Source organism: Peromyscus californicus, unplaced genomic scaffold (genome assembly GCF_007827085.1).
Source record: "Peromyscus californicus insignis strain IS unplaced genomic scaffold, ASM782708v3 Scaffold_4__1_contigs__length_199733344, whole genome shotgun sequence".
NCBI lineage: Eukaryota > Metazoa > Chordata > Mammalia > Rodentia > Cricetidae > Peromyscus > Peromyscus californicus.
In genome coordinates, this window is record NW_026294562.1 from 100,134,394 (window position 1) to 100,149,237 (window position 14,844).

The 14,844-nt window shown below is 45.7% G+C and overlaps 1 protein-coding gene across 4 annotated transcripts in view; it reads right to left on the reverse strand.

The window, feature by feature from the left end:
* Window positions 1–1,954: 1,954 nt before the first annotated feature.
* Stim1 (stromal interaction molecule 1) overlaps window positions 1,955–14,844 on the reverse strand; it is a 176,297-nt gene continuing 163,407 nt past the window's right edge. Inside the window, exons 8-14 of one of the 4 annotated variants that reach the window (XM_052714497.1) lie at window positions 13,446–13,613; window positions 12,792–12,892; window positions 12,295–12,530; window positions 10,560–10,652; window positions 8,350–8,416; window positions 6,057–6,093; window positions 3,698–3,860 (exon numbers count right to left, since the gene is read on the reverse strand). In XM_052714497.1, the coding sequence (XP_052570457.1) occupies window positions 3,816–3,860; window positions 6,057–6,093; window positions 8,350–8,416; window positions 10,560–10,652; window positions 12,295–12,530; window positions 12,792–12,892; window positions 13,446–13,613 (747 nt within the window). In that variant the 3' untranslated portion in view covers window positions 3,698–3,815. Of the gene's footprint in view, window positions 3,861–6,056; window positions 6,094–8,349; window positions 8,417–10,559; window positions 10,653–12,294; window positions 12,531–12,791; window positions 12,893–13,445; window positions 13,614–14,844 lie in introns of all 4 variants that reach the window. The other 3 variants (XM_052714495.1, XM_052714499.1, XM_052714496.1) reach the window with 3 other exon arrangements.

Here is a 14,844-nt window from a genome sequence, read left to right on the forward strand (position 1 = left end):
TTGCCTGCAAGATGTAGGACTCTTAGCTACTCTAGCACCACATCTGCCTCTATGCCGCCTTGCTCCCTGTCATGACGATAATGGACTGAACATCTGAAACTGTGAGAGAGACACCCTAATTAACTGTTTTCTTTATAAGAGTTGCCAGGGTAATGGTGTCTCTTCACAGCAATAAAAACCCAAACTAAAACATACTCCTTGCCCTGAACAGTCCCATGGGAAAGCACTCAACCCTGTTCTAAAACTCATGGTCCTAAATGCCACGCTAACTGCATGTTCCTGGCTCTTGTTAAACTGTTTGCTGGCTTACCCCTGCAACTGCCAGCCAGGATGTAGTTTTCTGTGTTCTTTGTCTTTAAAAACTCCCTGTACTATGTACTTGAGGCTGCTCTGAGAGAAGTGCTTCTCTCCAGGCTGCCACCAACTGGCTAAACACAGACTCTCATCGGAACTTTGGTGGCCTGAGTGGTCTCTGGGTTTTTAACCCCATACCAAAGAGGACACCAATGTGGCAGTGATTCCATACTTGAGAATGGACTGGAGCCCTGGCAAAATTCTAAAGAGAGAGCCGTCCATGCTAAGAGAACTGCTGAGAAATGAGACAATGCAGGCCATCTAAAGCTAGGGACCGTCTCACACTCCCAGAGAAGGCAGGTTAAAATGTCTCACAGCAAGCTACCTACCTTCTTGCCTTGACTCATAGTTTTCTATAAACTGTAAAAGACTACCAGCATGTTAGAGAAAAGGTTGGAGTTATTTTTTTTCTCCCTGGTGGCAAAACTATAAATAAATCCATTTTCCGTTACTCATTTGTTTCCTAATTTCTTTTGAAATGCGGAGAAACTAAGATGATAGGTTTATGGACCTAAGAATGGATGAGGTTGAGAGGAGGAAGTGAATAATATCCAAGTACTTGCTAGACATTCATGAAGATACCAATATGAAACTCAATATTTTACTCAATGAATATATGCTTTAAAAAAAAAACAGATAGGGCCATTGAGGCAGTAGTAAGACATTTGCCACCAGGCCTGACAACTGGAATCCCAGCCCAGGACCCATATGGTAGAAGGAGAGAACCAACTACCACAAGTTGTTCTCTGACATCCACATACAGGCATATGACTAATAAGTGTACTTTTCCTCCCTTTAAGATGACTCAGAAATAGAATTGTTAAATGGGTAGAGTGGCAGACACCTGTAATCCTAGGATTTGAGAGGTAGAAGCAGGAGGATTAGGGATTCAAGGCCAGATTCATCTACATGGCAAGTTTAAGGCCAGCCTGGGATACATAAGACCCTGTCCAAAATTTTTTTTTAAAAAAGAAAAAAAAATAAGACTGTGAGATTTAATCAATAAAACTGAATCCCAAGTATTGTGTAAGACAAGATTATACTAAAAAATCTTCACCTGAAACTCAAATTTACCTAGGTATCCTATATCCTATATTCTATTAGGTATCTCTCGGCCAGAGAGTTTCCGGGTATGTGCACTGGAGTTTCATTCACCCTTGGCAAATGAAGAATAGTCTCTTTATCCCTTTTATGTTTTTTAAAATACTTATTCATTTAGGCTGGGCATAGAGTATGCCTTTATCTCAGGAAAGCAGAGACAGGCAGATCTCTGAGTTTGAGGCCAGCCTGGTCAACAGAGCAAGTTCCAGGACAGCCTGGGCTACTCCGAGAAACCCTGTCTCAGGAGGGAAAGAAAATGTATTTCTTGTGCCCCTCCCTGTGCATGCAAACCACAGCTCATGTGTGGAAATTAGAGGACAAAACTTTCAGATTTGGTTCTGTCCCTCCACCCTGTGGGTCTCAGAGATGAAATTCAGTCTGTAAGGCTTAACGTCAGTGCCCTGACCCACTGAGCCACCTCACCAGCCCCCTGTCTCACCAGCCCCCGTCATCCCTTCTGTAAACCACAGGGAACACAATGAGAGAGCCATAGCCAGCAGAGGTTAAAATCTCCTACATGCTTTATTGGACTTCAAAGAACCTTATGAAATAACACAGAAAAACCCATGTGAGGGTGTCCAGGGGGCTACAAGGCAGTATATAGCCTAGCACCCACCTAAGACCAGCCCCAGTTGCACCCAACCCAGGCCCAGATTAGGATCTCAGGGTAAAGGCATGACAGAATGGGGCAGAGGGAAAATACCTTTACAGCCATAGCAAAACCAGGTAAAGGAGAGAGTTGTCTGGAAGATGGAAGGTGTGGGGGAAAAAGTGGTCACACACAGCAGCCTTCACATACATACCATCTTCATTCACCACCCCTTCCCCAAAACAGCTATGTCCATTTGAGCCTCTGGCCCAGGCTATGCAGTAACATGAAAATGGAGTCTGACAAGGGAGGATGCTGTGCAGGCACTTGGGAAATTCAGGAGATTTATTGATTTTATTTTATTATTTTTTACTTTAAAACTGTTTGTCTTTTGGTTCAAATACAACATCCTTGCCCAGGGCTCCATAAGAGCCCTGTGTCATGACTGTGGCTCCCATAGCCAGAGGAGCCAGTTGTCCTGAGCCCCAGTAGTACTGATGCTTGAGGAGCTCCAGGGCAGCACCTCTTAAGAGATACACTCCTGCAATATAGGGGAGCAGAGGTAAGAGGAAGGCAGAAGTGGGCAGGGCAAGAGAGAAATGGCAAGTGCCTTACAGCCCACAGCTTTGGCATCTACTCATCTTCCAACTAAGAGAAGTCTCTCCCCATCAGTACAAGCCTGGCCTCTCCTCAAAACTCTGGTGACTTGTTCCCTGGGAGTTGGTTCACTCCCTGAATGGAGCCCTGGAGATCCAAATGAGCTCCAGGATGAGGTTCCCTCCAGCCCATCATACTTCCATAGAACAAACCCCAGAGGTTAGGACCCTGGCCTAGTCTGGGGGTAGCAGACGATTATGAGTAGGATGAATAGATCTGAGGTACAGGTGTCGGAAGTTACTCCTCCTATCTTCCCTACAACTGCTAGGAAAGTTGGGGAGTACTGGGGGAGAGGAGCCTGAAAGCAGGAGACAGAAACAAAACCAAACCTCAAAACTGGGACAGCAGAGACGGTGGAGCTGGGAACTGAGGGGACAGCACTAAGACATGCACTGGAGTGGAGAGGGTGTGACAGCAGCCATGGTTGGAAGGAAGGATTTCAGGGCAGGCCGGCCATGGTGGTCTGTTAATAAATAATGATGAAGGACCGAGGATGAGTGGGGCAGGTATATACAGTGCCCAGGCCCCTGGGCCAGCCCCTCCATGCCCCATTCTAGGGGCAGATATCTCAAAGAAAGGAAGGGGGAAAGGCCGAAGACCCAGGGAAGGACAGGCTGTCTCAACACTGCCACCCTATCCTGCCTACTTCTTAAGAGGCTTCTTAAAAATTTTGAGGGGAAACTTCTTCCTGCCTGGGCTAGAGTCTGTCTCCTCACCAATAGAACCATTATCCTCCTCAGCTACAGCCTTCTTCCCTGCCAAGTGGGGAATTCGTGTGTTTCGGCTACCTTGCAGGGCTCGGTTGTCCCCAACTGGTGATGGTGTGTCTGGGTCTGGGGAACTGGGGCTATAAGAATGGGAAGAATCCAGAAGTGGGGAGCCACCAGGTGGGCCTGAAGGGTTCAGCTCCATCAGGCTGTGGGCCTTGTCTAGGCCGTGGTTCAGCGCCAGCAATGTCTTCTTGGCCAGAGCAGGGCTGTCAGGCAGTTTCTCCACCAGAGATCCTGGATGGACCCCCTCAATCAGCCGATGGCTGCCATTGGAAGGCATGGCAGTGAGAGCCTCATCTGCAGCACGGCCCATCTGAGGAGGCTTGGGAGCCACACGCTGGCGGTCACTCATGTGGAGGGAGGACTCCGAATCGGAATGGGTCAAATCCCTGAAAGATATAGGACAGAAGGGAAAAAGGAATATAGAATATAGGGAGATGCAAAGAGGGGGAGAAGAAAGAGGGGAAAGTAGGATTATGGAGAGGGAAAGTGGGTAGAAACAGGAGGAAGGGAACAATGTTGAAAAGAGACAAACAAAAAGAAACAAAAACAAATGTTATTATATACCATCATCATCAGGCGAACAGTTTTTCAATGGCTGGGACCCTTCCCTGCTGAATACCAAGGTGCTACACTGATAGAAACCATAGGTTCAAATTCCATAGGCATCCTCTTAAATAATCCGCATTCCCATAGCTGGTAAAGTTTCCTAGGACTCAACCCTATGCTACTATAGAAGCTGCATGTTGCTCTGAATTACCATTTTCCATGCCTTCCTCCCCCCACTTAATTCCAGCACACCTGGGATACATGCAGTCTGGGCCAGGCTCCAAAGAACAGGACACATGCAGTCAGCAGGCCTGACCAAGGCTGGGGAGGAGAAGTTAGAACAGCCTTGCAAACAATCCCTCTTCCTACCCTCTCACGGGATTTATAGGAGGTCATGGAGAAGTTCTGCAGAGTTCAAATCAAAGCAGGAAGTGTGGGGTTTGTTTCAGAGCTCTGCTGACAGGGAGAATGTAGAGAAGCATAGGAAGATAGAACATTGGCCTTTAAAGGTACAGGGGTTGAAAAGAGCTTACTCCCTTCTGTGTGATCTTAGATAAGTCATCTAACTTTGCTGAGCCTCAATTTTTGCCCAGTGAAGATGATATCAAACTAATTATCTCACAAGACTGTTTGGAGGAACAAAAATGTTAACAAAGCACTTGGAAACTGCAAAGTACTGTAGAAATAAAGGCAATGAAGCCAGCCAACCTGGAAGGCCAATATGGGACCGCTCATAAGAGGCTTTCTTTGCAGGTCTGAATTATGGGATCATGCCATTACACACTGGACATATATGCAGAGTCTAGTTCAGGGACTAGGAACCCTTTAAGGGCTTAGCTGAGCCCAGGAAGGCCATGAGCAAATCCCCGATGCCACTGCTCCTGCCTCTACAACAAAGGGGTGAATATTAAGACACCCTGTCAATCTTGAATTCTCCTTCACTTTCCTAGAGGCCTGAGAGCCCACAACAGAGGCAGAGGAGAAGGCCAAAGGAAAAGTATAAACATCTGAGTTAGAAGAGTAGGAGAGGAAACATAGGACCAGGTAAGATGGAAGCCAGGGGTCAAAGGTTAGGAAGGGCATCAGCCTTCTGAAACAGGTAAAAGCAAAGGGGTTGGCTCATAGCCATTGTGGGTTTCTTTCTCAGGGAACAACTAATTGAGCAGCAATTCCATGGGCCAGTACCTTCCTGTTTGCAGGTGGAAAGGGAACAATGCTAGCTCCAGCTCCTCTACTACAAATACTGCTTCAGTCACATAATCTACTGTCTATAAATATTCAGTCTTCTATTCGGCTTTATACATCTGACACTAGTCCTTGCTTCTATCTAAATGTGTCTTCACCAAATGTACATCTGTAATCCCAGTACTTAGGAGGCTAAGGCAGGAGAACTATCCCAAATCCAAGGCCATAGTGAGTTCCAGGATGAACAGTCAGGGCTACATAGGATAGCCATGTTTCAAAAACAAAATAAATTAAACAAAAAGCAGATGTGGTACCACACACCTATACTCCCAGCAACTGGGAAGTAGAGACAGGGGGATCAGGAGTCAAGATTACGCTTAGCTACATAGCAAGTTTGAGGCCAGCCAGGACTACATCTTACACAATAAAAAAGTGTCCTTGTTTCTCTAAGCACATAACAATCCTCCTCATAAACATAAACCACCTAGAAACTATCAAGACGTTCTGGGAAGCCACACTAAAAATGAGGAGATAAGGATCCTACCAATTTCTACCTCTATAGCACCAAGGAAAAGAGGTAAAAAAGCTTGGACCTCCCAGTCTCACTTCTCCTGGCCCACAGTCCTGAACTTGTTCTTGATCCTCATCCTTCCGAGCCTCCCTCATCAATTAAATGCTAAGAACCCCATAGAAAAGTAAGAACCTAGGAGAAAGCCTTAGTAGATATACGAGGGAAAAGGTCCATTAAGGCAAGCTCACCTTCCCTCCCTGAACTTCTAAGACCTTTTTAGGCCAGAGTTATCCCTCCCCAAAGGCTAGGCTGCCTTGGATTCCCATCCCAAGCTACTAACCTTACTAGAGAGCCTGTTTGCCTTTAGAGATGATCCTCTGGTGCATGGTGCAAAAGAAAATTAAGCAGTGAACAGGCCAGGTGAATGCAGGTACTACCCACCCTTTCCTCCCCACTGCCCTCTGCTTATACCTCAGAGCATGAAACTATAGCAACCCCTATCTTCCCCAACCCATTCCAGTCCTCTCCATGAGTATGGGGAGGAACAGTCTCTCTTCCCAAACTTCCAGATGAAAATGAGGATGAGAGTGAAAACGGGCAGCTCTGCTGGGCAATAATCCTTGAAAGAGCAGCTCCTTTGTGGAGGCAAAAGGAACAGCCCTCAAGGATAACTGTCCAAAGGTTCATGAAGCAGAGGTAGAGAGATGGGTAGCCACAGTGAGGCCAGACCAAAAGAAATCAACAGAGTAAGCAGGCTGCAGCTCGGCAACCAGGAGTGGACTATAGTCACAATTTCAGGGATGAGATGTACTTCCAAAGGTGAGTCCTTTCTTAGGGTCCCCTAAGCTTGTCCCATACAAGGTCAAGGCTACTACCTTTGACCTAGGCCTAACATTTTGACATATTAGCAGGGAAAGTCAATGAGCTGCCAGACCAGGCTGAGGAGAAACTTTCAACTCTTTTCTAGGTCACTTACTGATACCTTGCAGAAGAACAAGTGTCCTGAATGAAAAGTCAAGTTCTAGTCTGTGCTCTGTCCTAATAATCTCTTCAGCCTGGGGAAAGCTGCCCTTTCAGAGCCTTAACTTCCTACTCTAACAAGTAAGTATTTGAACACCTGCTTAACTTTTCTTGTCCCAAATTTTCAAGTCTGTATTCCTTCTCCTGTAGTGTAATTCCATGAAGGTTGTGTTCATTTACTCAGTCAAGCTAGAAACCTAGATTCTTCTTTCTGTATCTCTAGCCAGTTACAAGTGAATCATCTTCCCATGCCGAGATCTCAGTACTTCCCCAATCAGTATGCTGCAATGCTTCAAAACTCCTTCGTCCTCTCTTTCCTTCCTACATACAGGCCACTACAGTGTTATCTCTACAATGGAAAGACTTTAATTTTTATTTGATTACACATATTTATTTTGTGTATGTGTGCACATGCACACACACATCGCAAAGATGTGGAGGTCAGAGGGCAACTTCCAGGGGTTGGTTCTTTACTTCTACCATGTGCGTTTTGGGGTTCAAAGTTAGGTCATCAGGCTTAGCAGCAAACACTTGTAATTACCCCCTGAGTCCTCCAAAATGGAAGTATAGCTAATTCACTTTCACTTAGAAACTGTTTTATGGTGTTCCATTTCTGAAAAGATAAAGGCCAAACCCTTAGCCTTTCTGAACTTTTTATCCTCCTGACCTCATCTACCACTCCTCTCCAACATATCTGCAATATTTTCATTACAAATCTATACCATGTTCTTACAGCTCCATTCCTCTGCACATAGCATTTCCTCAAGCTAGAATGCTATTTCCTTTCTCTCTGCACAGGGCTTCACCACAAATGTCATCTCTTTTGTGAAGCATTCCACCTAGATACACACTGTTAGTCATTCCTCCTTCCTCAGTACCCCAGAGCACTTATAAAATCAGTTCATAATTTCTTTGTTCACCTTTCCCAGATAAGACTATAAGTCATGATTACTGGGATTGCATCTTATCATGTTCAGAAGTACCTGACACAGAGAACATTTGTTTAAGGAGTAAAGGAAATGAGATAACTGATCTGAAAGTGCATAATTTAAACAAGTGTTATAGGATTATGAGGGAAGAGGACTTTTACTCATTTTTAGAGTCAGAAAACCCCAAACAGCAAAGGGAAGACAGGTGTAGGAAATTAAGCTGACCTTAATAAGGAATCGCAGAAATGAGAAAGGAAAGGACAAGGGGGGATCCCCATCACACCTCCCAGAGGTCAACAAGCAGCAGGCAGCAGGCAGAGGCCAAGAGAAAGCAGTAGGAAGAGAGATAGCTGATACCCCAAGCTCTCTGAGTGCCCAGACATCACAGCGGTGCTGTCAGAAGGGCTTGGGTCAGGGTAGGGATCCATCTGGAGGAAATAGGAAGTGCTGTGGTGATAATACACAGGGTGAACATGGACGGTGTTGATGGTGGTGGTGGTGGTAGTGGAGGTGGTGGTGGTAGCGATGGTGGTAGTGGAAGAGGAGCAGGAAGAAGAAGCAGAGGCAGATGGAGGGCTGCTTCCGTGGCCTTCAGAACTGAAAGACTGTCCAGATGAAAGGCTACGCATTCGCCGCAGAGACACCCGACTTGTCAAGAAGTGGCCAGCCTCGCCCTCTACCAACCTCTGAGATCCCAGGCCATGCTGTGGCTCCGTCAGGCGCTGTCGAACACTGCTCTGCAGGCTGGGGGCTGCAAGGAGAGTGAAGAGTATAAGGATTGGCCAACCCAGGTTGGATGCAGGTACCCATAAAGATATGCCTGCTGGATACCTCTCTGGACCTTTGACACCCAATCTAGGGAGAAGGACACCACCTCCCAGAAACCTCCCACTATGGGACCTGAAAGGATGGGCTATTGTAGACGAGGTGCCCGGGTCAGTTTTAGTGGCAATCCAGTGGAAGGAGACCTAAGGCCAGTACAGGGAAGTAGCAAGGCAGTTAGTGGGAGGACACAGGCAGGGCAGTCCAGGATAGGGCCTCGGAGCAAGGTCCGGGAGAGCAGCAAGAACCAGCCTTTCCATTTTAGCCAACTTCAGGAAATCATCCACAACATAGACAAGGACTTACATACAAACATGTTCGTTGGATCATTATTAATAGTTGTATGGAAGTATACAATAAAGGTGAGATGATGAAAAAATGAGAATACATCTATTTGCTGGGAGACAGCAGAGATATTAAAAGTGATGCTTATAAAAAAGATTTTAAGAACATGGAAGATACTTAAAATGCTCTAGAGCTGGAGGTGGTAGGACATAACTGTAATCTCAGCACTTGACAGACCAAGGCAGGAGGATTATGAATTAGAAGCCAACAGACTATAAAGTAAGCTAAAGGTTGGCTGGGCTGTATAATGAGACCCTGTTCCAGAAAACAAAAAATCAAACAAACATCAAAAACTTTCAAGGGACAAAGGATAAAATTTTTTGTGAAATAGTCTTGAACTTTAGAACACAAAACACTATAGAGTTTGAACCCCAGCCTTTCCTTCTAGCTGTGACCCCAAGCCACTTACATTCTCAATTTAAGTCGCATTTGTAAAACCCTGTGGGGTTGTTCTGAGACTTTCAAGTAACACCTCCAAAATACCTATACAGGTCATTGTACTCAATAAATATTTTAGCCACTTCTTAAAAATTCACAAGAGGAGGATGAAGAGGTGTCTGTTAACAGTATGTTCTGCTCTTGCAGAGGATTCGAGTTCGGTTCCCAGCACCCACTTTGAGCAACTCACAGCTGCCTCTAACTCCAGCTTCAGGTATCCCAAGTGCCCTTCTGGCCCCCATGGGTACTGCACTCATGTGCACAAATCCAAACTCAAGACACACAAATATTTACATAATTTCAAATAAAAATAAAATCTTCTCTTAAATTGACAAAAAATGCAAGAAAAAGTATTCAGCTATGGTGAGACAATGAATGCCTTTTTTTGTTTTTGTTTTTGGAGACAAGGTTTCTCTTTGTAGCCCTAGCTATCCCAGAACTCACCGTGTAGACCAGGCTGGCCTCAGATTCAAAGATCTGCCTGCCTCTGTTTCCTGAGTGCTAGGATTAAAGGCATGCACCACTATACCTGGCATCAATGCTACTATTCACGTATTTTTTTTTAACTTTCCAAATTTCCTCTAATACATACATAAATGACAATGACCTAGACCCTGATCAGTGCTGCAAGCCAGGCTCTTGTAGGATAATTATCACCCTAACCTGGGCACCAGGTAACCTAGGGATGTGTCAGAGCATATCTTTGGGTTCAATCCCAGCTCCAACTTAAAAAAAAAACCAAAAACTTATTCCTTAAAAGTTGGAGAAAGTCAGAGGTTACTAGGGTGGCAGAGTTTTACAAGGCCAACCCACGGAGAGAACACAATTCCATAGTGTGGAGAGTTAGGCGGCAGGGCTTATACAGCTGGTCATTTCAAAGCATGAAACGCTTGAAGAGAAAGACACCCATAATAGAAAGGGAAGGGGGTGGGGAGTAGAAACTGTGAGAAAAGGGAAGAAACATGAAAAAGAGAAAAAAGAAGGAGTGTTCTTTCCTTTTCTTCCCTCCCAGCCCAGATGGAAGAAGGTCCACTCGGACATCTGTAGATGAGTTGAAGGGAAAGGCCTAAGCCTTCCATCACCATAGATGTTTTCTCTCCAGTCCTCAGCTGAGCAGGCTGATTCTTATTACTCCCGAACCCCTCCCTTCAGTTAGTAGGGAAAGTGCTGAGGGGACAGAGGGAGCAGGCAGGGGTGTGAGGCAGGCAAGAGAAGGGGCCCATTGGATAGGAGTGTTGGTTTAGTTCCAAAAATCGGAAAAACAAAAGCCCCAAAGGGGCTCCTCAAACCCGGGTATTTCCAGAGGGATTGATCATCCGAGCAGGCGGATGTAGAGCAGAGAGAGCGGTCACTGAACCTACGCCCCATCAGCCAGGCAGCATCTAGGGTCAACAGCCAGGCCAAAAGGAGAAGAGAATCTGATTTATGAAGGGTTTTGGCCTGTCTATCAATGGGATATAGAAGGGCTGGGGACAGGGAATGAGTAGAGAACAGAACCTTCATAGCTAACAAAGGTTCCTCCTAACCTAGAGAGCATAGTAGCCTTTAGATCAATAAGTTAGGATCTAGAAATGCCTACTAGTGACCCAAACCTTGTTAGGCCTTTGGCTAAAGACCTAACAAAATGTCAGATCAAGCCAGGTGTGGTGGTACACACCTTTAATTCCAGCACTTAGGAGGCAGGGGCAGGTAGATCTCTGAGTTTGAGGCCAGCCAGAGCTATATAGTGAGATCCTATCTCAAAAAAACAAAATTCAAACCAAAACAAAAAATATATCAAATCAAGGAAACAAAGAGGCTTGGCCTATTGTACTACTGAAAAAATGTACATGGTCCTACATATTCATAATCCCAACAGTTGGTGGGGTGGAAATCAGGAGAATTATCAGAAATTCAAGGTTAGCCTGGACTAAACAGCAAGTTCCAGGATCAGCTCATTAAAAAGGACATTTACAGCCGGGCGGTGGTGGCGCACGCCTTTAATCCCAGCACTCGGGAGGCAGAGCCAAGCGGATCTCTGTGAACTCGAGGCCAGCCTGGGCTACAGAGCGAGATCCGGGAAAGGCACAAAGCTACACAGAGAAACCTTATCTCAAAAAACCAAGAAAAAAAAAAGGACATTTACAATAAGTTCTGTCTGAAATATAAATTTGGCCTGATGAAAGAACCTGTCCATCAGGGAGGCAGGGAATGTACATGACCTCCTGACAGTGAGAGCCTAAACCAGCCCTGCAAGCCCCTCTGCACTGGTAAGGTATGGGCCCACGATAACACCTTTATATGGATACGCCTAATTCATTTAGCTAAAATAATATCCCATCCAAATAAAAATTCAGCTGTGGACCAGAACGGGGGTGGGGGTGAGGGGTCACTAAAGTATTGCCACAGAATACTGTCCCTTCTGGCTACGCTCTCCTAAGCTCTTGTCACCTTTGAGGGAAAGAAGAAAGAACCAGGCCAGGGATGGGGGGTAGGAGGAGTCCAAGTTCGGGAGATAGCCAGGCATACTTGTACAGGAGTTCCCTCCTGCACAAGAATGCCTCCCGGCTTGGAGACTTTAGGGATAGACCACTTTAAAGGACTGCTACTATATGGGATTCTCAGGCAGAAAGGCAAAGAAAGAGACATCATTCTATTCACCTGCTTTAGTAATTAAAAATAAGAAACATAAAGCGAAATAAACACAAACAGTCCAAATGAATATTATTTTATACTATAAATAAAAAGTCTCTAAAGATTATTTTTTTCATAAAGGTAGATAGGGGGAAGAAAAAGAAGGACTAAACAGAAGAACAGAATAAAGAAAGAGACACAGACAAGAGGACAGAGAAGGCATATAGCAAGGGGAAAACACACTAAAAGGACAGCTATAAAGAAATATCGCAATGTGAATTGTTTTATTAACCAATGGTAGGAGCTGACTTCTTTCCTCTTCCCCATGGTTGTGTAAGCACAGCAGAGGTAACAGACTTCTCATCTTGTATGCAAGGCTACTTCTCTCCTCCCTACAAAGAGGTCACCTACACTGCATGGACAAGGGTGATACAATCTCCTCATCCATGTCATCCACGTCGTCGGTCATGATGAAGTGAGCAGGGTTAGGGCGAGTACTGCCCATCCAGCTGGGGTCTATGTTGAGGGCGGCCACCAGGGAGTGGATGCCAGGGTTATTGACAATCTGGAAGCCACAGAGGATCTCGATCTGCTGCCACCGGTGCAGGCGCTCCCTCAGTGCTGCTGTCACCTCGCTTAGTGCTTGCCTGAAGAGAGATGAGAGAGAGAACTGCAGCTGTGGGCCGTGAGGACGCCCCAAGAAGAACAAGGTCACTTTTCAGAGGAACGCGCTGGGGTATAGGCATATCTGACTAAAAACCACAATAAATTCATACATTTAAGAGCAAAGTGGGAGCTGAATCAGGGCTTGGACGGGAGAGCAGAGATGTCACTCCATTGTGAGGAGATGGGATTGGGGTCAAGCTCTAAGGACGGTCATTGTGGAGCTGATACCTGGTGCTACTTACTTAGCAGTTAAGATCTTATGATCCACATCATCCAAGGAGGAGCTGTGGGCCACATGGAAGGTACCAAACAGCGTGTTTCTCTTCTTTTTTATTTTCTCAGCCTGCAAAGATGAAGCATCCAGCTTAAAGAGAGTGGAGTCATGGGTGGAAGAAATAAGGCCTTCCTGTAGCTGGGTCCCCATCCTCCTAGCACACTTAAATTTCACAGGAAAAGGAAGAAAAAGAGGAAATGAAAAAAGTGAAGTAAGGCAAGGGAAGGAAGGAAGGAAGGAAGGAAGGAAGGAAGGAAGGAAGGAAGGAAGGAAGGAAGGAAGGAGGTGGACTGGAGGAAAATGGCTGAGAAGTAAAGGGTTCCAGTGTCAGAAGGGCCTTCTGTCCCCATGGCAGCTTGGAAAGCTGAGGAAGCTTGCCCTCTACCCACTCCTACTTGCCTTATCATGCCCAGAAGACAAGAGGGAGTACCCCAATACTTAGGCCCTCCTCCAAAAATTAGAAAGTGGACATTAGAAAAAGAAACAGAACCCACTGTCAATGTATCTCTTCACTCAAAGGGAGGGACAGGGTAAAGCAGAGAAGAGTGGGGGGGGGCACAAAAAGAAGAGGGCAGGAAGGCGGGGAGAGGACAAAGGAGGCCCACAGGAAAGCAGGCCTCACCCCCTCCTTGGCCACCAGCAGCTGCTTCTCGGCATTTTGCTTCTTGATGTTGTAGTACTGCACCTCCACCTCATGTGTCAGCTGCAGCCACTTCTGAAGGGCCTCGGGAGCATACCAGGAGCTGTGTGATTCCAGCTCCTTCTCTGCTTTCCTCAAGGCCTCCCGAACCTATGAGGACATAGAAAGTGGGTCTGTTTGTTGACATTAAGACCCTCTCCGACGCTCTCTACAATTCTTCACAACTCAGAGTCCATACCTGCTTTACAATTCTTGCAGTAGGAAGAAATGACAATGATTGTTCTCTAAATTTCATATACAAGGAAGTAAGTGCAGAGAAGAAAAACAGCCTACTTAAGATCAATATTGACAATACTTGTCAATAGTGCCAACCAGAATTCAAATGGAGACTTTTTTTCCCCAGCACACTCTTCTTTCCTATCACATCAGTTTATTCTCCTGGTCACACAGCCAGTCTCAGCCAGCCTTCCTGGTCTCTTCAGGAATATCTGTCATTGAATCATCTTACTGTGAATTGGAGTCTGTGTGTGGGCCTCAAGACAACACAATGCGGACTGGAAAGATGCTCAGTTAAGAGCACTGGCTGCTCTTCCAGAGAACCTGGGTTCAGTTCCCAGCACCCACATGGCAGCTCACAACTGTCTGTAACTCCAATTCCAGGGGATCTAACACACTCTTCTTGTTTCCTTGAGCACTGGGCACCCATGTGGTATACAGACATAGATGCAGGCAAAATACTCATATACATTAAGAAAATAGTAGTAAATTTAAAAAATATCACAATGTGGTAGACAAAGCACTTGGTTGAAATCTAACTCTGGTGGATGGACAGATGGGTCAGCAGTTAAGAGTGCATAGTGCTCTTGCAGAAGACATGTTCAATTCCTAGTACCACATGAAGTAGCTCATAACTGCCTATAACTCCAGCTCCAAAGAGAGCCAATGCTTCTCGCTCTGCAGGCACCTGCACACAGGTGCACATACCACAGTCCTCTGGAAGAACAGCCAGTGCTCTTAACCACTGACCCACCTCTACAGTTCTGCCTAGCTGGTTATTGATCTTGCTACAGTTCAGTGTCTTAGTTAGGGTTTTTATTGCTGCAATGAAACACCATGACCAAAAGCAACTTGGGGAAAAAAGGGTTTATCTGGCTTACACTTCAGCATTGCTGTTTATCACTGAAGGAAGTCAGGACAGGAACTCCAACTCCTCCTGAAGGCAGGAGCTGACGCAGAGGCCATGGAGGGGTGCTGCTTACTGGTTTCTCACCTAAGCACAGGCTAGCCATCAACTCAGTATGTAGCAGACATGACCTTAAATTCTCTTGATTCTCCTGCCTCTATTTCGTAAGGGTTGATTACAGGCCTATAAACAACTCCA